The following is a 21,884-nucleotide window of genomic DNA, read 5'->3' as shown; positions in this document are numbered from 1 at the left end:
AAGATGTGGTTTATAAGCAGTGTAAGACTACTACTAGCTGTGAGCACTGGAACTTCCCCTGACATGTCATGGTAGCTATTCCAGATGTCTGTAACTAATGGAATTGTGAGAGAGGGCAGCACCATCCTTGCTCCTGAAGGCACACAATCTGAACAGCAGCCCCAGGTATATGTTCTCAACATGCTGGGCTCACTTCTTCCTCTCTTGGAAGAGCAGCAGTTACTTCCTCAGTGTTGGCTCTATGCAGCCTGTCCCAAGGGAATGCTATGTTTAAGCATGCTGGAGCTGGTTATTCTAGAGGTGTTTCAGTCTCCATATTTTAAAGCCTTTGCCCACAGCACAAGACCCCTCTCTTCCAGGAACCATGACTGATTCAGCTTTTAAAAACCAGAACTTCACTTACTTCCAGTTCTTGCAAAAGGCTTTATTGTGCAGCTACCATACTGTGTTCACAGCCACTTTCAGAACAAGTGTTAAATTGCAGTTTTTGACTAGGAAGTATACTGAAGGCACATTCATTTACACGGATAAAGCTCTTTCCATAGGTAATTCATAAATGGACATTCCTCAGCACAAATACAAAACTGTACAGTAGCCAGTATAACAAACAGGAACACCTACACTGAACATAGAGGAAGTGAAGTTAATGTGCAGAAGAAAACAACTTTTAGAGGGATTAGGTATAACCGTAGAAATGCCATATACAAATTTTAGTACAAATACCTTGTCTATAAAAATTGGAAAGTGAGTGTGCATTGTAATTTCAAATAGAACTTTAATGGAAATTACACGATAATTTTTCTCAGTAATTCCAGTTGGAGAAAGATTAGCTTGCATAATTAATCCCTACATTCTTTTACACTGACCTATCCAACAGTGGAAAATACTAGAGAGCAGACAGTGCTGCACAGAAGGAGCCTAGAATTCACAATTAAAAAAATAATGGCTACTTTTCCAATGTTAAAGTGGTCCCTTGGAGGTCACCAAAGCCTTAGGAGGAATTAGATGAGCACCGCTGAAGTAGTAAGGTGTGACAAGTATCACAGACACGGACAGGTTTAGGATACGATGGCAGTGCAAGTTCATTGCTGGAACAAGTGTTGCAGAAGATGTCCCCGCAGTTTCTGCAGTGGTGCTACAAACAAAGAGCTAAAGTAAGAACAACTGCCTAAATAATAAGCATACTGAAGACATAAAGAGTCTACTAACGTCCTCCACTTCCCAGCCCACCCCTCACAGCAGTTTCCTCCTGCACAGAGAGCTCAGCATCGAGCCGCAAGGTCTGCACCCAGCGCAGCTTCCCTTAGGTACTGCGGGGCCGCGCTGGTGCTCCCTGCCTGCCCTGGCACACCCCGGACCAAACCTCCCAGAGGACAGGGGGCACAAGCCCTGCTCTACACAGCGGAAATGCCCCGCTCGGGCTGCCACGTTCCCCCTGCAGGAGCAGGAGGTTCCCTGTGCCTGAAAGGCACTGAGCACGGCCCATCAGAGCGCTGCTTTCTGCCTCACGTACAGTTCGGAGAACTGTATGGTGAACCACACCACAGGGGACACAGCTCACACCAACTACCTACCAAGGAAAGGGCCCTAGCAGAACACACAGCTGTTTAAGCTGTCTTTTCAAAGACTTCCTGTTGGTATGGTAACTAGAATTCCTGAAAACAAGATGTGGAACTGAAGCAGCCTCAGTTTTCCTTAGCAAACTAGGCAACAGCACGCAGCGCCTGTTTTCTGAGAGAAAAGGAGAAGAAACGCCCTGAACAACACTACCTTTCTTCTTGAGATAGAGAACTCCTTTTCGCATTGCTTGCAGTGTGTTGCTTCATCATCCTTCAGCCAGGTATGACCCTATGAAATTGGAACAAAGCCATCAGTACAGATAAAAATAAATTTATAAAATAAAGTTCAGAAGCAGTTTGCCAAACAATTGTCGGTATTTTTCAAAAGCCATCTTTTTAACGTAGGATAAAATAAATTAGGAGTTAACTGTGGTGAAATTTGAAGTTTTAAGTGAAATTCATGTTTAATGAAAATATCCATGTGATAGAGTACCTTTAGTGCTTTATTTACTTCTTTAATATCTTCCATCTTCAGCTTGGATCTGAGAAAAAAATAAAAAATTACTCCCTCTCCATGACTTTCCATTTTGTTGTGTTGAATTTTACCTGCCATTCCACTGTCCAACCACTGAATCTAAACTCTTTTTCAGTCAGCTCACTGTTACAGCTCTGAACCACTTAGTATCACCAGGAAACACTGTCACCTTGGGGTAAAACCCCCATTTTCAGTATAGCCAGAAGCAATATGGAAAAAGCAGAGTTCTACGCTAAGAACCGTGGTTTCCCATTTACTGTAGTTTCTCAGCTAGCTTGAAGGATCTTCCCTCACTTTTACTTTGTGGCTGTTTAGCTTCCCTGGGTATAGTAATTTCCTCCTAAAATTCTCATATAACTGGATGTGTTTTAGAATTATTTGTATTAGTTTGATACACTAACCCCCAAGTCACATCACTTCCTGTAGTTTGACTCCTAGAACTTACTGGCTGAGATGAAGTCCCATTTCTTGAAGAGCTTGCTCCTGTTCTTCACAGACTTTCTCTAACTGCTGCTTCTCATCTTGCAGTTTTCTCAGTTCCTGTAAAATTAAGCACAAAATCAAGTTCATGTGCCAAGTCTGATCCATAACATAGTCTACCCAAAATACCCAAGCATTTCACAAGCATAAGTTCCTTTACAAAGCTACCTAATTCTAAGGCTTTATTTTTAGCATTACATGAGTGAACTACCAATGGATTCTTGTACAGCATACAATGAAGTCATTTAATCATGTTTACCAGTGAGAGGAAAATTTTCAGGCTTTAACCATCCTTGAACATAGCTAGACCGCAGCAGTCCTATGCCACACACAAGCATATAGACAGATATTGATGTGCAATTGTGCCTTCAGTGTCTAAACTGCTAGATACACAGGAGTAAGTTCTTTTTAGGTTCATAAGAACCGTCATGTTAAAAACAAAACATCTCACTCATTTGGTTTGAATGCTTGAAAATGTGTTCTTATTCTTACAGAGTCACTGAAAGCTCTGAACCTGCCATTTCCCACGAGCAGGGCTATCCCACCATGGGGCAGCTGCTGAGGTTTTCGTCCCCTTCTTCATCTGGCTGCCTGGTAAGTGGCTCAGGCACCCGTAGCTAAGGCAGCTCAGATAGCAATCTCCTCAGCCATCTCTAGCAAGGCTGTTTTAATTGCCTGAGTCCTGTACTGCTCCAAGTTCCTTCTCTTGGCATTTCATGTGCAGACTTGTATTACACCAGCCAAGCTTTTGAAACCACTCAGATGATGAACATGGTACAGAAACAACTAATCTGCTACAGATGCGAGCATTGCATTCATTTCAAGTCAGCTTTAAATCTGAACACTGGGCATGTTTGCACTATGCATACCTTCTTCAGTCCTTCCATTTGTTCCAATTCTGTTTTAAGCAGAGAGGTAGCATCCTTCTCTTGGTGTAGTTCTCTTTGCAAAGTTTGTCTCTGTTCCTTTTCAGATTTTAACTCCTTTTCCAGCGTTGAGCTATTGAAAAATAATTGATTCTGAGAAACCCTACAGCAGAAAATATCCTATGGTATTTACGGACAGCACTTCTTAAAGAAATGGTAGAAGGGGAAAAAAAGAACAACAACAACAAACAAGCAAACAAACAACCAACAAAAAAAACACTGATGAAATACCATTTGCTGTCCAGCTGGGACATCTGTTGCCGACAAGTGTCAAGCCTGCCAGCAAGCTCTTGCTTCATCTTGTTGCATCTTTCTTCTGCAGCTTGCCTTGCCTTTTCTGCATGCTGCAATCTACAAAGTAAGGAACATGTACATTTGCTGTTAATTCACATATTCCATATCTATTTGCTGTCATTTTGTTCCTTTATATTTACAATGTAGGCCTTTACAGAAAGCTAAGCCTGAAGATACTTGTGGAGGACAACTGAGTTTTTGAAAAAACCTGTTTCTGCAAAACACAAAATCAAGAGTCTTAGCTGTTCCTTATCTAAGGTCAACACATTTTTAAACAGTCTGCTATGAAAAGAGCTATGATTTTCAAATGAGTCAACTATGTGTATGTTTGCCTGGGAAAAGGGAACAGACAAGTACAGAGTGATAATGGGGAGAAAAAAAAAGAACATCACGCTAGCATGCATACCCAAATATCTATAGGAGACATAACTGATAATGTTATATGGAGAAATACAAGGTCATTCTATAAAGGTCTCAGTTGGAACATTTCTGCCGACATGAGTGGTGTTGAGCTTGTAAGTACCTCTCTTCCATTTGTTTCATAGAAGACATCATCTCATTTGTTTTTTCTTCAAAGGAAGATATTGCTTCTGTTTTCTGTTGTAATGAACACTCTGCATTCTGCAGGAATAAAGTGAATAGATACTGCAGGTAAGACAGTTTGTAAAGCACAGTGTTAGGGCTTAATGAAAGTCAGTCACTAGATAAAGACTGTTTGTACGTTCCATTTAGACATAGGCACGGTTTGTAACAAGACAAACAAAATGCTGATAATGACCGAGCAGACACTCCTCGACTTGCTTTGTTCAGAAAAACACTTTAGTGTACTAAACTCTGACTCATGAGATCAGCTACAAGCCAGAAATCTTTTAAGGAGTCTGAAGAAGAAAATTGTCACATTATATCGTAAGGATAAGCATATCGATTATGTTACTACTACAATTTGAATGAAACAGCTGCACTTAAAGGGTGGGGAACTAGGAAGCAAAGAAAAGCATTTTTCACATCAAGTAAATTCTGCTTTTCAAAGCAAAGGCATACCTCAGCACCGGGGTTTCACTGGCCATTGCTCTGCAAGTTTATGTGCATCTGTGAAGGAGGCAAAGGCCTGGAAAAAGCCTGAATAAACATCAGGAAACAGTCCATAAAAATGGAGAGAAGTCACCTTTGGACTTCCGGCACCAGAGATGGGAGGGGAAGTGTAGTTAAACCCCTTTCATTAATGGACACAAACTCTGCCTATTTTGTGCAAATACTGCCACTCCATTATTTCCTTGTAGAAATGTCTACAAGTGTATGACCAGTCCTGACCACAGAGCTCCCCCCTTCTCAAATCCAGCATTGCCTTTTCACTAGCTACAGCACTCAGTTGACCATCTGGATACAGACTCCAGAAATTAGACAAAAATAACTTAATTTTCTATTGGTTTAGAGAAGCTTGTTGTTGGTTTCTATGGTAAACTGTTAAGTGAAAAGCAAGACAACACAGATGGGAAGAAGAAGCAAAACAGTTCTTGGCTGTATTAAGTGACTACATTTTTTAAAGATTTCAGTGGCTAAAACAAAGACCCTTAAAACCACCTTCTTCCCTGTGAGAGCTCTCCTTCTCTTCCTAACTCTTTCAGCATTTCCTGGATGATCCTATAGCACACCACACAGCATTCTGAAGGAAAGTCCCTTTCTTTCCAAACACAGCCAATCTCATAACAATGAAACATAATAAAAAAAATAAACAATTCCTTCCCCAGTTCTAAAATAGATATTCCTGAGAAAATCGCTGCATCTATTACTTCAGATGCACGTAAGTGCATATGCACACCTTATGCATGATCAACACGAGAAGTCCACCACTCCAGCTGCTTTCTACTCACCGCTACGTACGTACCTGAGATTTGTGAAACATCTGCAAGTTAATAGCTTTCACTTCTTCTAATTGCTGACGAAGCGCAACCAGGGTGTCTTGTTTTTCATGAGTATCTTTTTCCAGAAGTTTCATGGCAATTTCCATTTCTGTTTTCATTCCAATCTGTAGCTCCAACTCTTTCTCTAGTTCCTTACAAACAGATTTCCTAGTTACTACTACGTAGCCATGTGCCACAGATAAGTACTTCCAAAACCCATACAAACCTACACAGCAAGCCTTGTCAGTCTCTTTACCAGTCATTAACCGGCAGTTCACTGTGGAAGTGACCCTTGTCCATATACCATATTTTCCTCCATAAACACAGTTACATTTCTTTTTGTTTTTATCTTAGCCTCTTCTGTAATAATCCCAGTACATTTTTAAACAGAGGAAGACCTTTTACTCTCAGCTTTCCAAAAGCCCAGATTTGCAGTTCTTTACAGACACTGTAAGTGATCTATGTCCAGCATCTTGCTTATAAACCCATTATGAATTCTGAGTAGTTTCAAGAAGCGCACAGCCTACATCTTATATTTGTAATGCTACTTTAACGTACACAGTCCTGGATCTTTCATTTTCCTTTCTATAAGGAAGTTTCCTTACCAGCCTGATCTTTTTTTCTTCTTTCAACTGCTTCCAGACATCACTGTACATTTCATCAAGACCCTGCCGTGACTGCCTGTAAGTATCCAATTCTACTTTTGTATCCTCTTTTGTTACCTGTAAGAAACATTAGCAAAAGCCACATAAGACTACAAAGCTATATAATTTCAGTGTACCTCAGAAACAGTTTCACACAATGAACGTGCTACTTCAAGCAAAATCCTACCACTTTATGATTAAAATCTAGCCAACATCGATAAACTGAAATTTCAGAGAGTAAAAATAGCAAGAAACCATTCTAACGTTTCTATTGCTGTCTCCCTTCTGCAAACACATTTTTAAGTCTGTAGCAGAGAACAGCAAAATCCAATATATGTGCATATTATAATAAACAGCGATTTACAGTAGTGTGCTAAACAGTGGTACTTAGCATTCCAGTTCAAAGCTCTTTCAAGAGCGCTAACTCCAGTTGAACAAGAGAGCTTGCTTATTTTAAGGATCCCCATCTTTACATCATTGTCCTACCTCTACACTTTTTTCACTCCGTTCGCGAATTAATTCATTTTGTTGTTTTAACTGCTGCTGCTCTTCCTGAAGAGATCCAATTCGGTCAGTTGCTGCTGCCAGCTAAGAAAAGAACATATGTATATTTTTATCAATGTACAAGCATATAACACCAGGATGAATTCTAGAGTTAGTTAGTTCTCACTTTCCCTCTTGAGCTTTTCATTCTTCCCAGAAACTGGGATTTTTTTTTTTTTGACTTCTATTCCTCACATGACAAATAATATACAAGTGTGTGAGCAGGGAGAAGAGGGACAAATCGTTTTCATTAGTGATATGATTATTCTGGGGTGGAGAAATCCCTGCAAGAAAAACACCTTGATTAAGGAAACCAGTCCAACAAGTAAGTATCCGAAAGCATTTTAATTACTAACATAACACAAAACCTTTCCACAGAGCTGGCCACGTGTCCCAACTCTCACTAGCCCTATCAGTCCCCTGTACTACACTAGTACCAGCTGAAACAGTTTAAGCCTATGGTGAATTCTTCAGGTGTTTTACCTCTAACAGAAGAGAGCTAAGAAATATTTAACAGCCAGACACAAACCTCTTCCTGCAGCTTTGAATTAGTCTTCTCTAAACAGTCTATTTTGTTCTGAAGATCGGCAACTGTGCAACTGCAGTAAGGAAAAATGCATAAAAACAATACATGAAGCGTCAATGTTCAACACTTATTCTTATCCACAACCATACTTGTATTTGCTAACAGCGAAATACTTTGGTGAGCTAGGGGAAAAAAAAAAAAAACAAAAAAAACCAGAACAGAACAAAGAGAGTTGTCTCTTGTAAGCAGAACACATCTCCATCTAAAGAACAAATTTCGAGATGCTTCTATCACAAATTCATCTCCAAAATCTCCTTTTTACCATTAGAAAGCCTCAAAACGGTCAACTATTTTTACACAGACTTGTTTTTGTGTTACGTTTGCCTTCAGAAGAGTAAGATTACAAAATGAAAGCAGGTCTCTGGCAAGGAATCAGAAAAGGCGTTTCATTATCAGACAAGAATCTACGTGACTGACGGCAAAGACATTTAATGTCGTAATGGAAAATAGAGTGTTTATACATTAGAATAGATGAAAATCCTACCTTAGATGCCGGTTAAGTTCTTCTACATAATGCTTCTGGTCAAGGACAGCAGTAATCCCTCCATCTCTAATTGTAAAGTGAGAATTTATTAATTGAGAAGATAATTCTCTTTATTTGAAAGTGTTAATTTGTACTAGGATTTTCAGCATAGACTTGCAAACCTTTCCTCTTTTTCTTCTAAAAGTACTTGTGTTTGAGCTAGACTGGGAAGCAGTAAGAAGACTTTTTGTCCCAAAGATAAGCAAAGTACTAGAATAGCATTATGATTTCAGAGGCAAAAGGACAGCATTAGAAAGCTGTGTCACATGTCCTCTCTAACAGACTTATTTTATATTACATGTTAAGCCTGGGAAAAAAATATATTTCCTAAACTTGGGGGTGGAGGAAAGTATCTGGATGCTCTAGAAGGTACGTACTTTTGCACATTGTTTTATTTAAAGACAATTTCTGTTTCGCTTTCAAATACATGAAGAATGAAGAGAGCTGGAGTATGCTTTTAATGTTAAAAAAGTGAACTAATTAAAGCACTCATTTGTACAATGTGAAGTGTAACAACTTTCAAAGGACAGTATGGACGAGAAGGCAAGTCTCTCATTTAAGAAGAGCTAGAATGGTTGCAGATACCACTCGTCTCATGGACATATTCCCTGTATTTTATGTATTCATACCTCATACCTGTATTGCTGTTTCTCATCGACAGCTAAACAGTAAAGTGCTCTAAAGTACAGGAAGTAAACAAACTATATAAAGTCTCTATCTACTACAGGTCTTATAGATACAGCAATACTAACGGTTGCAGCCTATTCCTCACCTAACACTTCAGTAAAAAGTATTTCTTTCCTCTGTATCTGATCTCTCACACAGAAATAGCTACTGAATTAAGAGCATTTCTGCAATAGTGCAGAAAAACAAAGCACTTAACAAAAGGTGCCCAGACAGATCAAGAAAAAGATCAAGATCAAGAAAATACACTAAAGATCAAGAAAATCAAGAGATCAAGATCAAGATCAAGAAATACACTACCTAAAATTGTGTGTTCTTAATTTGGTCCTGGCTCGGAACACTCCCCACATGTATTGTTAAAATTGCCATGGCCTCAACCTTTACCATGCTTTTATTTAGATAACAAATCTATGTAGGATTCTCTTTTGAATGATTAAAAAGAGTTTGAGATCTCTAGCACTGACACGTTCCCACAGATCTGTCAGCTTTGTTCTTCGAAAAACTTAACAATACGTACTGTTTGCTATCACTGTCCTGCGTTTCCTTCAGGTACAAGGAAAAATCAATCACTCCAACCTGAAAAACATATTTAATAATTAACACACTTTCACAGGGCAATTCTTGAGTAGCAGCAGACATCACTTTATATTTGGAAAAGAGTAAAAATCTAAAGTTTAGGTTTAGGAAGACAGATAAAACCTATACTCTTCACAACTGAAACAAACTTGCATGTCAGTGTTTGTCATAAAAACATCAAAATGACTATATTCAGTGTGCTTGGTTTCCCAGGAGTTATTAGTTTTGACAGCATTTCTATAAACTGCTACTGGAAGTGATGGATACTTATGTACTTGTCAGTGTGAGAAATGTGATGAGCCTCTACACAGGACATTCCTGTCTTCACCCAAATGAAAACAAAACACCTTAAATCAGGCCTTCTACAAGCAAACACAGTATCTTCTTACAGGGACCTGACATTTAAGTAATTCTCTGATTTTGTTAAAGAGGTTAATAGCTAGCCATGTTCATATTTTCTAGAACAGGCAATGTAATTTCAACAACTTCTGCAACTGTCTCTCTTAAAGAAGAAAAAGATTAATAAGAATTAAATTACAGCCACATACATTTTTAATTTCTAGCACAGAAAGAAGGTTAGACTCCTGCAATGCTACCGACCCATTTTGTCAAAATTTGCCTAATTTAAAAACAAAACAGATTGGCTGAAACAGGACATAGTACTGAATTACATGATACAATAAGTTATGCAGAGGTCAGCGTAACATTACATTAAACAAAAATGCCATTCATTTGCTTGGGCCACAAATATCTCAAAACATTCCTTAAACTCCTGGTCTGTTTCATTAAAGCAGCAGACATATGGGACATCACTCCCCCAACACCCCCAAACCGAAAGAAAACCACCAACACACCCAAAATGAATCCTCCCATAGCTCTTAGCAGACTGATCTTGACAATGTATCTCACGTAATTATCTCAGCTCATCTAACGTTTGATTTCTCATAAGGCATTCATATGTCCACTTCAAATGACAAACCCTGGCTGCAGAACAGATTTAGAAATTCTGGACCCGTCTCAGTAGAACATTTATGTGCTTAATTCTACAGGAGTCTTTAAAGAACCGATTGTATTTAAACTTAATCTTCACCTGGGAATCCAAGTCTTCTCCTTTCAAGCAAAGGTTTGCATCAATAACATTCAGTCCAACTAACAGACCCACAATGACTGCTCCTTCCTCCTCCATCATCAACGCATCAGGCTCGTAAAATTCACTAGAAGAAATATTATAAGGCATCACTGCACATCGTAATTTTAATGGTACTTCTATCACTGAAACAATTTAAATAGTAATGTAGTCCTTATAAAGCTCAGCTAATCAGTCCCTTACTAATTTACTGTGCAAGGCAGAAGATGCTGAACGTTCACAGAAAATACTTGCAACTGTAGGTGCACTGCAAAAACAACAACTTGTTCCTCTGCAGGTCGCAAGAAGAAGCTTGAAGTTCAACTGGTCAATTAATGACCTCCTACCACAGCAATCCAAGTACATTCAGTGAATACAACGTACGTGTGTCTGTACTGTTACCTTAATAGATGCTTGTGGTCCAAGAGCACTTTGAGATAATCTGCCAACTTCTTTTGCATGAGTGCCAGGTAAAGCCAAGCCCGTCCTCTTCCCACAGCAGTCCTAAAATAAAACACTGCATGTTTTGGTAAAAACAAAAAGTTTAAGCACATCTGTGCAATTCAAAATCCTCTCTACGAAGAAAGACAAAGGTAGTTATTTACTAAAAAAAAGAAATCGCAGGGGAAATAAAACTTCTCCAGAACAGAGAAGCATTTGAGTACATCCCATTGCTTCCATGAAGGGAAAGTGCATTGTAGATCTTTCCAGTTTATGCAGATTTTACATACTTTCAACTAGCACTATAACCCAGCTGTTCATGCATTCTTAACATAACACTAGTCCCTTCATTACCCCAAATTATCTAAATGAAATACAAACATGCACTATGTTAGACACAGCCATAAAAGTGATGGAAATGAGGAAAAAAAAGCTGAAGACTACAGCTATTTTTAGCAAGCTCACAGAAGTTTCCAAATACTGTTTTTAATTGGACAGCACTGCTTGAATCAGAAGCACTGAATATTTTGAGATGGTCTCCTTATCTCCTGGAAAAGTCAAAGCCTCCTACAGACCCTATTTTTCTCTTTGGGAAAAAGATCTCATTACCGACTGCAAGAGACTATCCAAAGGACTCTTTTACCTGGCAGTATAAGTGAAACACATAATCCCCAACAATCAACTTACTTCAACTCTGGCAGATTTTTAACACTAGTCGCTATATCTGATGCTTCAGGACAAAGTTTTTCCACAAGCTCCAAAGGACCAAAGAACGACTTGTTCTGCCCAATAAAGGTCTTCTTCACTAAGGGAGTGTACAGAGAAGTTTGTGATGAGAACCGACAGGCTTCCACCTCCAACCCAGAATCAGAAATCTTAGTCCACATTTTACTTCACCTTGCCAGCTCCTAATATGTCAATAGAAACGGGGCATTAAAAATACTTTGACAGTTTAGGAGGCACGGCATATACCAGAGGGTAAAAACACAGTTATAATCGGGAAGGCTGCCTAGCACGGTTCATGGTATGCAACTGACATTAACCACACAAGAAGTCACACCGGAGACACGACACAGACCCCGTTATCTGCCTCTCCTCAGCGTGGCAGTCAGGCCACAGGGGAGCGGGTGCCCACCTTTCAGGCCGTGCTTGAGGCAGTGCTCCAGCACCACGAAGAACTGCTGCAAGGGAGGGAAGTCCGAGTCCAGCGTGCGGCCCAGGCTGAGGGCCGACTGGATGAGGGTTTTGATACTGAGCTTCATCATGTTCATCAGGTTGGCGCGCTCCTCCATGGCGTGGTATCGCACACCTGGGCGGCGGGGACAGGGGTGAAAAAAGAAAAGCGTTTCCTATTTTTATTTCTTCCAGCAACACGCTCCTCCTGCCCCCTCCCGGCGCTGCGGGGAGCGCTGTCTCCCCATCTCGGCCTCCATCTTGCTGAGGTGAGCGGCTCCGGAGGCGCTGGGGAGCCCCCCCCCCCTCACCGCACGACCGCGGAGCTCCAGAACCGAGGACGGCGGGAGAACCACGGCGGCCTGGGAAGCCCCAGCACCGGGGGAGCCCCCACCATCCCCGGCCCTGCCGCCCCCGGCCCTACCTGCGGGGCAGGGGCTGCCCCCGAGGCCAGGCCCCATGGCTCCTGCGTTACCACGGCAACCCCGCCTCCCGCCCCGCGCCTCTCGCGGTGCTCGCGAGGCCGCCGCCATTTTAGCGAGCTGGGGCCGCGCCGCGGTGCCGCCGGCTCCCCCGCCTGGCGGCCTCGGCTCCTCAGGGAGCTGCGCCGCCGACTCCCGCAGCCTTCAGGGGCCTCAGTGCCCTGCTCTGAGGCTCCCCTCGTGCTAGGGGAGAGATGTGCTCCTCCTGAATGAGGGGTAAGAAACAAAACAAGCGAAAAAAAAAAAAAAAAAAAAAGGCAGGCAGGCTGCCAGCTGCCACTTTATCTTCACACAGGTGCTGACAGATGCTGCCACCACTACACCTAAGTGATCTTTTGAGACAGGGACGTTGCGTTAGGAGACTCCTGGTGTCAGCTGTGCATCAAATGGGGCCATACTCCCCGCAGAAACAGCAGTTACAGAAGACCAAGTGCAACAGGTAGACCCCCCCCCCCATGTTAATCACATGCAAGATTGATAGAACTATTACTAACAGCATGCAGAAGTCTATCCAGATACTAATTTTCATCATTACCTTCTTCTGAACAGGATGGTAATCTAGAATTAAGATTGAGCAAAAATTTTCCTTATGAAAAGCGTGAAAACAGCTATCCTAATCAAATTGATATCAGTAATAATGGAGCACATGAGCTCTTGTCTTCCCAGTAGCCTGCCTCTCTCAATATCTTCAGTCAATGTAGTGGATGCCTCAAAATTACTTGTAATGTCTGAGATGAGACTGAAGATTTTAAGGGCTGTAGTATTTTGAATTTTGATTTCAGCATTGTCAAGTTATACATTAAAAACAGAAAGAAAACCTCACTAGAAATAGGAAATCTGTGGCTTTGTTGAAGTATTCAGTAGCCGCTCATCAAGTTATTTTGGGTGTTTCCTGAATTTGAACTTATCAGAAATGTTTAGCTTGTAAGACTTGCTCAAGAGATACACATGTATTATTCACAAGACTTAAAAAATTAATAATGTGTATGAAATGTTCTTTATGAACACAAATTTTAGTTAAACAGGGTCTTCTTAAAGATTTGTATTAAGTTTAAATAATAATTTGAACAATTGTTTTGACTGTTGCAAATTTACACAGTCAAATACACCTTTTGCAAAACTATGTACTAGTAGGTACGTGCAAAGTATCCAGGTATTAGGCAGATTATGAAAGTCAAACCTCAAAGATTAGAAAGCGTTACGCAAGTGCAAAAGATCCCAGACATATGCTGCAATCTTTTTCAAAACATGATCAGACAGTCTCTTAATCAACTGATTTTTTAATCATCATTTTGAAGCCCCATGCCTTGTTTACTGTACACTATTTAGCACACCTTGAAGTAGGAAAATACTGAAGCCTGAAGAAAAGCTGACAATTCTCCATCTTTTGGTCTTTAAGACACATAGTCTTTCTTGACTCATATTCTTTAGATTTGTAGCTCCTGCCTTCCCAGCCAGGCAAGATAGTTTCATCAAAGGCAGAAAATGGGTTTATGATGTACCTTCCCCTTTCTATCTGTCCAGCTGAGTGTGTAGTGTGCAGCAGTATTTACACGTGATCAACAGATCTGAAATAGGAGGTAGAGGTTATAAATACTCTTAACAGCTTGTTCCCTGCTGCCTTCTTTATCTAGTTCTCCACAAGTAGTTTGGCAGACCACATATTATTAAAAAATACGTGCTTTAAATTGAATACGTATAGTGCTTGGTCAAAGTTGATATGAAAGCTCTTTATACAGGAGGGCTGAATAGATGTAATGTGACCAGACACTAAATCACGTAAGTTATGAACAAGTTTTTCTTCTGGAATTTTCTGTAAGTCATCAACATGTTATCAAGATACTTAGAACAATTTGGGAAGGTAGCATTGTATTCCCTTACTTTAGAGATAGGAGGCTGAAGGGTTGTGGTAAAAGTCTCATTAAGTTTGGGAGCTTTGCTTCAAGAAGGAGAACATTGTTTTCCCAACTTCTCACCAAATACCGTGTGTTGTGTTGAATTATGTCTATTCAGAGCATTATTTCAAATGCAGCTGAAGGTAGTGAGATATTCTGCCTCAGGTTAAATCCCAGGTGCTCAAGATTGGCATCCAGGTTTGCTGTGAGACTGTAGAGCACAAAAAGATAGGAATCTATATTTTTTCAGGACATGATTAATCTTGAACTCTAGCTACGTGCCTATGTAACACTGAAGTATTTTCATCAAAAAAAAAAAAAGTCCATCAACAATGATTTATTCCACCATGTAGTTATGATTCATCCCCAGAGAAATGCAGCTTGAATACTTAATACTGAAAACAAGAAGGCCTGAACCAGTTAGCATAACTGAGTTCCACTGGTCCCAAACCATCAAGAACTAGCCTGGGAGCCTGGAATACAAGACTAACACATCCCATTCCTACATCTGAATGGTTTTGTTTCCATGCTCTAAGTATTACTGAGATCTAATTTCTGTAAGGATCCCACTAAAGCCTTCTTAATTCCATTTTAAGAAATCTGTTCCATAAATCCGTAGGGTTACAATACTGATGAATACAGATGTTTAGTAAAGCAAGCTGTAATTAAGTAAAGCTATTTTTAGCATAGTTAATTTATAACAAATCTGTTTCTTAGTCCAATTGTCCACTTTCTGACATTAAAACTATGCAAGAAGTATCAGCATAGTTCCTCCCCTGAGCCAGCCCCCATAGCAAGTGATCCAGCCAATTTGTTACCCTTCCTAGCACAAGCAGGCTGCTGAGCTGAATTTAAAGGGAGAGGGAGAAATAGAATTAATAAAAGCCTACCACACAAAAAATAAAGTCAACTTTCCCAAACGTATTAACAGTTTAGGATTCTTCTGGTTATAATATATTTTGTTAATTCCACATCTATGTTGTTCATTATAATTTCCTTTAAATAAAAACCTGCAGCATCAGATATTTAACAACAAACTCCAAGTAACAACAACGCATCACTCCCTAAGAAACGCCACTTACGGGAGCTAACTTATTTGCGCAGCGTAAAAGCAAGGGTACTAAATAAACATAACCATACTTGTTTTTGCTGTGTTGTCATTGCTGACTGGTTTGGATATGAATCCTACCAAAGCTGCAGACTTCAGAGCGTTGCCATAGCTCAGCGCTAAGTTCTCCGAGGCTTTCTTAGCCAGCGACAAGATCGGAGCAGACCACCTCGCTTCTTCTGCCGCTTTCTCTTTTTCCTCGTTCTTCAGCTGGGTTGCGCTAGGAATCTGGTTTTTGTCAATGATCTCAAAGTCTTCTTGCCTTCCCGCAGCAGCAGCAGTGCATTTCTCCCCGTCAGCCATCTTCGCTCTGTCATATGACCCTGATCAGGCGCACTCCAGGCAGCAGCCCCACGCCCTGCCCGCTGGCTGCAGGGCAGGCACCAGGTACCCACAGCCCCCTTGACTCTTACACAGCAGGTGCATGCACCAGCAGGACCGAGCCGAGCCTTTCCAGAACTCTGCAGTTTGTTCCATGTTCTGGGTTAAAGATTTAGGAGGGGGGAGCAGGGAGGGGCATGGTAAACTGAGCAAGAGTTTACTTTTTAAACAAGTTATCAAAATAACAAAAATTCGCTCTACAGATTATTTTTTCATTGCGTTCTTTTCCCAAACATTACTTTCAATTAGAAAATTTGTACCATCTTTTGAAATCCTGGATTTGTGCGGTATTATGAAAACTTAAAAAGATCTTCATTACTTTGCCTGTAACTCAAGTTATCCTAGCTTGATTAAAGTGCTGGATAGGAATGACAGGTACACTGTTGTGAAAAGCTCTTGCTTTTGTCGCTGTCACTACAAAATAACTACAGACAGTAAGACTACTTCTTTAATGTATTTGGGCTGTGGTTGGTAGAAGACATGTATCATAAAGGGGAACCGAAATGGCCCTCGTATGAAAATACAGCCTTAGTGTGTGTCACAACTATTGACGGTTTATCGTTTATTTTTTCCATCCAGGAACTGTATGTACCTGAGATAGAGCACTCACATAGTCATGATGTAGTAGATGCTGCACATTAGTTTTTTTGCCATACAGAAGAAAGTTTTTATTTTTATTTTTTTTTGTCCTCCTAAGAAATGAGTGAAGGGGGGAGGGAATAGTAGAGTTGGAGATCAGTTGCAGTAAAAGAAATATTCATGTTTGTCTTATTTATTCTCCTCCTTTAAGCTAGTTTTAAGATTGATTTTGTCCTCTTGGCTTCCCAGATACTGAAAGTTTAACAACTCCTGCTCCACAAGGTACAAGGAAGCTCTTGCATTTTTGCTGGGAATTCAGAGATCAGCAGCCTCTTATTCACCCATGATTCATATGAGCTAAGTATAGGCTGTGAGCTACTTTTGCTAAAAGGGTGCAGAGATAAATTTTACTCCATCTAGTGGACTCAAGAAGTACGTGACAGTGGGTTTATATGGGCATAGTATCTAATAGCTTCACAGGTTCTTGCTGTTGCTGACATGAATGTACTTCTGTTTGACTTGAGTAAGACTTGACATTGATTTTCTGCCATTAGTATCCACCCAATATTAAGAGTCAGGACATACCGGCTAGAGCAGCAAAGCAGGATTCCAACCTTCTAAATAAATTATTTTTCAATACAGCTGAAGAATAGGACTTGAAAGTTTTTGTTACTGAAAATAAAAACAAACCAAGACTCCTGTTCACCTCTCAGTGTGTCGTTCCAATAGCTACAGATGCACTACACTTCCCTGTACTGACTTACAATTAGCTACTTTGTAAAAACAGTGATTGAAAGTACCACAGTCTGTGATCATCTTTCTGTAAGTCACTATTAAAAAACATTTCAGCGTACAGAGTAAAGAAACAACCACGGAGGATGTAGTTTACCTAGGATACAGCTTTAAGCACATTAAAAAAAAAAAAAAGTTTGTTACTTTGGTTTTGAGCTGCCCTTTTGTCAAAGAGAGGCACTATGCATGAATAACGCTATTCACTTTTAGCTCTGAAAGTGGGTTCGTTTTTATTTTTGGCTTCTGCAGATGCTGATATTTCACCACTGCAGTCTCTTCTTTACAGACTGCTAGTCTAGCTCTTGCCATTCATGTGAAGACAAACAGCATTTTCTTTTGAGAGCCCATTACGCAGCTCTAGGTGTGCCAAAGTATATATATATCAGTTCCATGTAATTACAAACATAGAAGTTTTGAGGACTTAAAGATGTTAGGACGCACTGAAAAGTTAGTCAGGAAACTGAGTGACCCAGTTACTGCTATTTGCCTTTCCTATCCTTAGAAATCAACAAGATGCTTCTAAAAATGAAAAAGTGTCATCGGGAAGCTGTCTGTGCTGTGTGAAATTCAGTTCCCTTTTTATGCAGATTGTACATGGCTTTAAGTTTTATTGCCACCCCTCTTCCTTCTTCTTAAGAGAGAGAGAAAAATATTGAAATATTTATAAAACTGGAGATAGTTAAATAGCAGTGAATTTAAAGTACAGAAATAGATTATTCCTGAAGGACTCATATTTTAATCAGGAAAATGAATCTTTAGGACAAAAGTTTTACTAGCCAAAATGGAAGATGGTTAATTTTAGAAAAGGAGAATCTATATCATTTGCATTCAGTGATTTTGAAAGGGATATTAATTTTCCACACCATGACACTTTCCAAGACAGTGTCTTCGGTTAATTCCTCTTCATCTCAGATTTATTTATTTTTAGAGTAATGGTTTAAGAAGCTTCACTTGCCATTTAATGTTTCAAATGAATCACACACTTAAGGTATTTTAGTTCTGCCAAAAATGCCATAATATGCTAACAAGTGAACTTTATAATTAGCTGTCAGTTATACCTTGCATTCCTGCAACATCTGCCAGCAAAGCTTGCATTATACTGTTCCCTCCCTCCTATTCCACAAACCATTAGATCCTTCTTCCCCTTGTGCACTGGAATAAGGGAATGCCAGCTGAGGAGAAACAACGTTAGCAAATGATAACATGTTTTTATTAGGAACTCACCAAAAAAATCCCAAAACAATAAAACCCAAAACACATTCCATGGCACTGAATGAATTCCCCCCTTATAACAGTGATTAAGTTATCATACTTCTAGAGACAACAGTTTTAACTGTTGGTCTACCTGCAGCTAATTAGCTAATGTCACCAATCACTTCTAATCAAAGAACTTTCTTAAAAAAAGGATTGTTTTCGGTTGTGTTATCACAGCTGTCTTGACTCAAAGCAATTTATTTATTTTTTTAAGCCACAAGTTTATGGTCCCTGATACAAATACACCCACCAATGCCTTTCTTGAAACGATCCTCATTACTACAGAAAGGATCAGCTGTTTGAAAGTGTCATTTCACAAGCCATTAGAATTCCTGAGAGGAAATGGAAATGATATTAGGTGGAAGTGTGTGTCTTAGTAAATAAAGGGAAAGATAGAGTAGAATAGTGAATAGAACCTTGCGTTAGAACACTGTCACGGAATTAAAAGAGCAGCATCAGGGTTTAGTATATATTTAAATCAGCCAGTGAAGACCAAGTACTCCTCAGATATATATTAAGTCTGGGGAAAATTCAGTATTTTTCAACTCTGAACTATCACCTGCTTTTAGTAAACAAAAGGAGAGAAAAAAAAAAAAGGCCTGTAACAGCAATATAGTAGACTGGAACATGGAATGTCAGAAGGCAGATAAAAACAACACCCCATTTATTTATTTATTATTTTTTTTTGTTATTTACCACATTGTTGGTGCTGTAAAAACAGAGGCAGCAAGCAGAGCTTCCCACTAGGTGACACTACGGCACTACTTTTTTCACAGAGCAGCATTTAATATAGAGCAAGGACACACTGCGAGCAAATCTCATGTTGTGAAGCTACCTGGGAAACAGCAAATAGCTCACAAGGTGCCACTTTCCCAGCAGGGTGTATAAATACCAGATTTTTTGTGCCAGCCTTAAACTACCATGTATATTTTAGAGAGGATCTTTGTGTGGCCATGTGTTTGGAACAGAACTGAGCAATGGCAAAACCATGCCCCTTTAAAAGTTTTACTTTCCGCCACCAAACTTTTAAAATAGGAAAAGAAAACGTGTGTATTAACACAAATGACACGTGTAGTGCCCCATGGTACCAGCTGTGCTAACAGGCCATTTTGGGAAAAGGGAGTTAAGTAGTTGCTTGGGTAGCTCCTATAGGAGGTTCAACTTGTGACCACTGAATATATCTCTAGGAATCTAGATGTACATATACGTGATCCAAAATTATCTGTAGGGTGTAATGGAAACAAAAGGCAAGAGAGTAAAGGGGAAAAAAAATGTAACCCAAAACCACACAGGTCATGTAATTCTAGCTGCTAGTGAATTCAGGATCATTTGCAAGTTCTAGGGTTTGAAATGGGTAGTATTTTACAACAGGTTTTGGTCTGTTAGAAGTTGTTGGATAATGTTCCAAGTACTTTCAAGTACTTTACAAGGGTCAAGAAGTTTAGAGGAATTGTATAATTTGGTTTAGTGTACAGACCAAAAGAGAAATCAGGGTACATCTGTTTGAACGTTTGAATGGTATAATGACTTACATGACCTGTGTGGTTTTGGGTTACATTTTTTTTCCTTTTATTAGCTTGCCTTTTGTTTCTATTGCACCCTATAGACAATTTTGGATCACGTATAATTATTAAGGTTATATAAAAGTGGTGTGAATTAGCTGGACTGACGGGCAGAGGGATCAAAGGAATTATGAATGTGATCACAAGCTGAATCCTAGTAAGATGTGAATGCAGTATCAGTGTGCTGGCATTTTTGCTACTTAATGCAGTTTTCAGCTGACACACCTGAGGATATTTCTATGGACTTAATTAGCTGAAGAGATGAGCTCGTGAATTCCATTATTGTAACAGAAGTATGTTGCAAATTACAGAAGAAAATGTTCTGAGATATAATAATAACCCAATGAAATACATGATATAGTCTGTAGACAAGTCTAGAAAAATACTTTTATGCTGCACAAAACCAGTGTTAATTACTTTAGTCATATGTTTTAAAAGAAAATATTGAAAGTTCATTATAAAATTTAATCTGTCATCTATAAAGTTTGAAAAAAAAAACCAGACATCAATTCAGACATCAAATTAAGACAGAATTCCCTCCCAAATAAAATACCATTGGCATGATTTGCTATACCATGGCTACAAAAATCTTGAGACAATAAGTTTATTTGTGGTGAGTGGTTCCCAGATTTTTTCTGCCACGTACCCTTTTGGCATCCAACTGCACTACCAGTTTTGTTTCCTTCCCTTGGCCAGCTGCAGCCACGAGTGTGGTTCTCTTGCCAAACTGACCAGATATTACCTGCTCCACCAAAAAGTCTCAGCCTTTTTCTTTAAGGAGATGAGGAAGGCTCAAGAGCAGCACAAGATTTCTCCTGCAGCTACTGTTCTTTCTTCTTTCTCCTCCAGTTAGAGCATGGTCATCTTCTCTTGGCCCAGCAGGGACAGGTGTTGCTGTATGGCTGGTGCCCACTGTTCTGCCAATTTCTGTGTTTTCTTGTCACCCAAAAGTGTGACTTCAGGTTTAAATGGCAAACCTCCATGAAAGACCTGCAGGGGTTAGGAGACCATGTTCTAGACTATGTGGTCATTTTCTGAAAAGCTTTGTAAATTTGCATGTTCGCTGGAAACAATATAAATTTATGGAAAATTATTTTAAGGTTACTAAGTCATGGTATTATAAAAATGTCAGACTTCTAGAGGAGATTAAATTGTTGCAAGGTACTGTGCAAATCAGACAACAGACTCTTTTGCTGCTTCAGTAAAAAGGAAGAAAGAGAATTAGATGAAGGATTTTCAGTTTCCTACAATATTGTTAAGTGATGTTTCTTCCTTAATAGGAACACTAAAATAATCTTTCTCATGTAAGACACTAAAGAACATTTAGGCACTTACGTATAGTTGTGGTGTCACTGCATTTGTGCACCTGAGAGCAGAATGTGGCACAGACTGGGTAAGTCTTCTCCCCAAATAATAGAAGTCTTATAACTAAGGCCCATCTGTAAGATGCAGTAAGCAAACAGATGAAAGAGATTGCAGCAGGCAGTGTGAGAAATGCAATTTCCTGGCCTTTTTTCCTTTCTATTTGTTTTGTGAATGAAACTGCGTATTAGTTAGTAAGATATCTAGAGAGCCTAAAACAAAAGCGAAGTCAATAAATCTTTAGCTAGATTTTTTTTTTAAATAGAAACAGTCTCTTTGCCCAGAGAAGCTGTGGATGCCCCATCCCTGGAGGTGTTCAAGACCAGGTTGGATGAGGCCCTGGGCAACCTGATCTGGTGGGTGGCATTCCTGCCCATGGCAGGGGGGTCGGAATGAGATGATTTTTAAGGTGCCTTCCAACCCAAGCTGTTCTGTCATTCTGTGATTCTTTCTCTCTCCTTTCCTTTCCTTTCTTTCC

General features: G+C 39.8%; 1 protein-coding gene and 1 long non-coding RNA gene across 6 annotated transcripts in view; one reads left to right on the top strand and one right to left on the bottom strand.

The window, feature by feature from the left end:
• Window positions 1–408: 408 nt before the first annotated feature.
• RUFY1 (RUN and FYVE domain containing 1) lies at window positions 409–15,806 on the bottom strand. Of its 5 annotated transcripts, XM_080555696.1 has the most exons (19): window positions 15,509–15,563; window positions 12,968–13,031; window positions 11,954–12,127; window positions 11,506–11,623; window positions 10,780–10,881; window positions 10,342–10,465; window positions 9,193–9,251; window positions 7,953–8,018; window positions 7,412–7,481; window positions 6,826–6,927; window positions 6,301–6,417; window positions 5,680–5,847; window positions 4,318–4,415; window positions 3,732–3,851; window positions 3,444–3,573; window positions 2,540–2,634; window positions 2,053–2,101; window positions 1,771–1,848; window positions 409–1,135 (listed from the first exon to the last, which is right to left on the bottom strand). In XM_080555696.1, exons 3-19 carry the CDS (start codon window positions 12,108–12,110, stop codon window positions 992–994), a joined length of 1,797 nt encoding a protein of 598 aa, XP_080411822.1. In that variant the 5' UTR covers window positions 12,111–12,127; window positions 12,968–13,031; window positions 15,509–15,563; the 3' UTR covers window positions 409–991. The 5 variants fall into 5 exon arrangements, with proteins under 5 accessions (XP_080411822.1, XP_080411818.1, XP_080411820.1 ...); XM_080555692.1 differs by lacking the exon at window positions 12,968–13,031 and having other exon boundaries at window positions 15,509–15,806; XM_080555694.1 differs by lacking the exon at window positions 12,968–13,031 and having other exon boundaries at window positions 15,558–15,797.
• Window positions 12,552–21,884, top strand: part of LOC308177866 — a 52,037-nt gene continuing 42,704 nt past the window's right edge. The window contains exons 1-2 of the long non-coding RNA XR_013939461.1: window positions 12,552–12,689; window positions 12,769–12,912. This is a non-coding gene — a long non-coding RNA (uncharacterized lncRNA). The remainder of the gene's footprint in view (window positions 12,690–12,768; window positions 12,913–21,884) is intronic.

This window comes from Anser brachyrhynchus (genome assembly GCF_964034855.1).
Source record: "Anser brachyrhynchus genome assembly, chromosome: 14".
In the NCBI taxonomy this organism is placed as follows: Eukaryota; Metazoa; Chordata; class Aves; order Anseriformes; family Anatidae; genus Anser; species Anser brachyrhynchus.
This window is presented reverse-complemented; position numbering and strand designations above follow the sequence as displayed.

Bases quoted from the DNA above. Each gene is read 5' to 3' on its own strand.
- RUFY1 (XM_080555692.1), bottom strand. From the start codon at position 15,779: ATGGCTGACGGGGAGAAATGCACTGCTGCTGCTGCGGGAAGGCAAGAA. The intron at 5,848-6,300 runs GTAAGGAAACTT...TCTGTTTGTAAG, and splicing joins AAGAAAAAAAGATCAGGCTG to GAACTAGAGAAAGAGTTGGA. The intron at 3,852-4,317 runs GTACTTACAAGC...CTTACTTTGTAG, and splicing joins ATGAAACAAATGGAAGAGAG to ATTGCAGCATGCAGAAAAGG.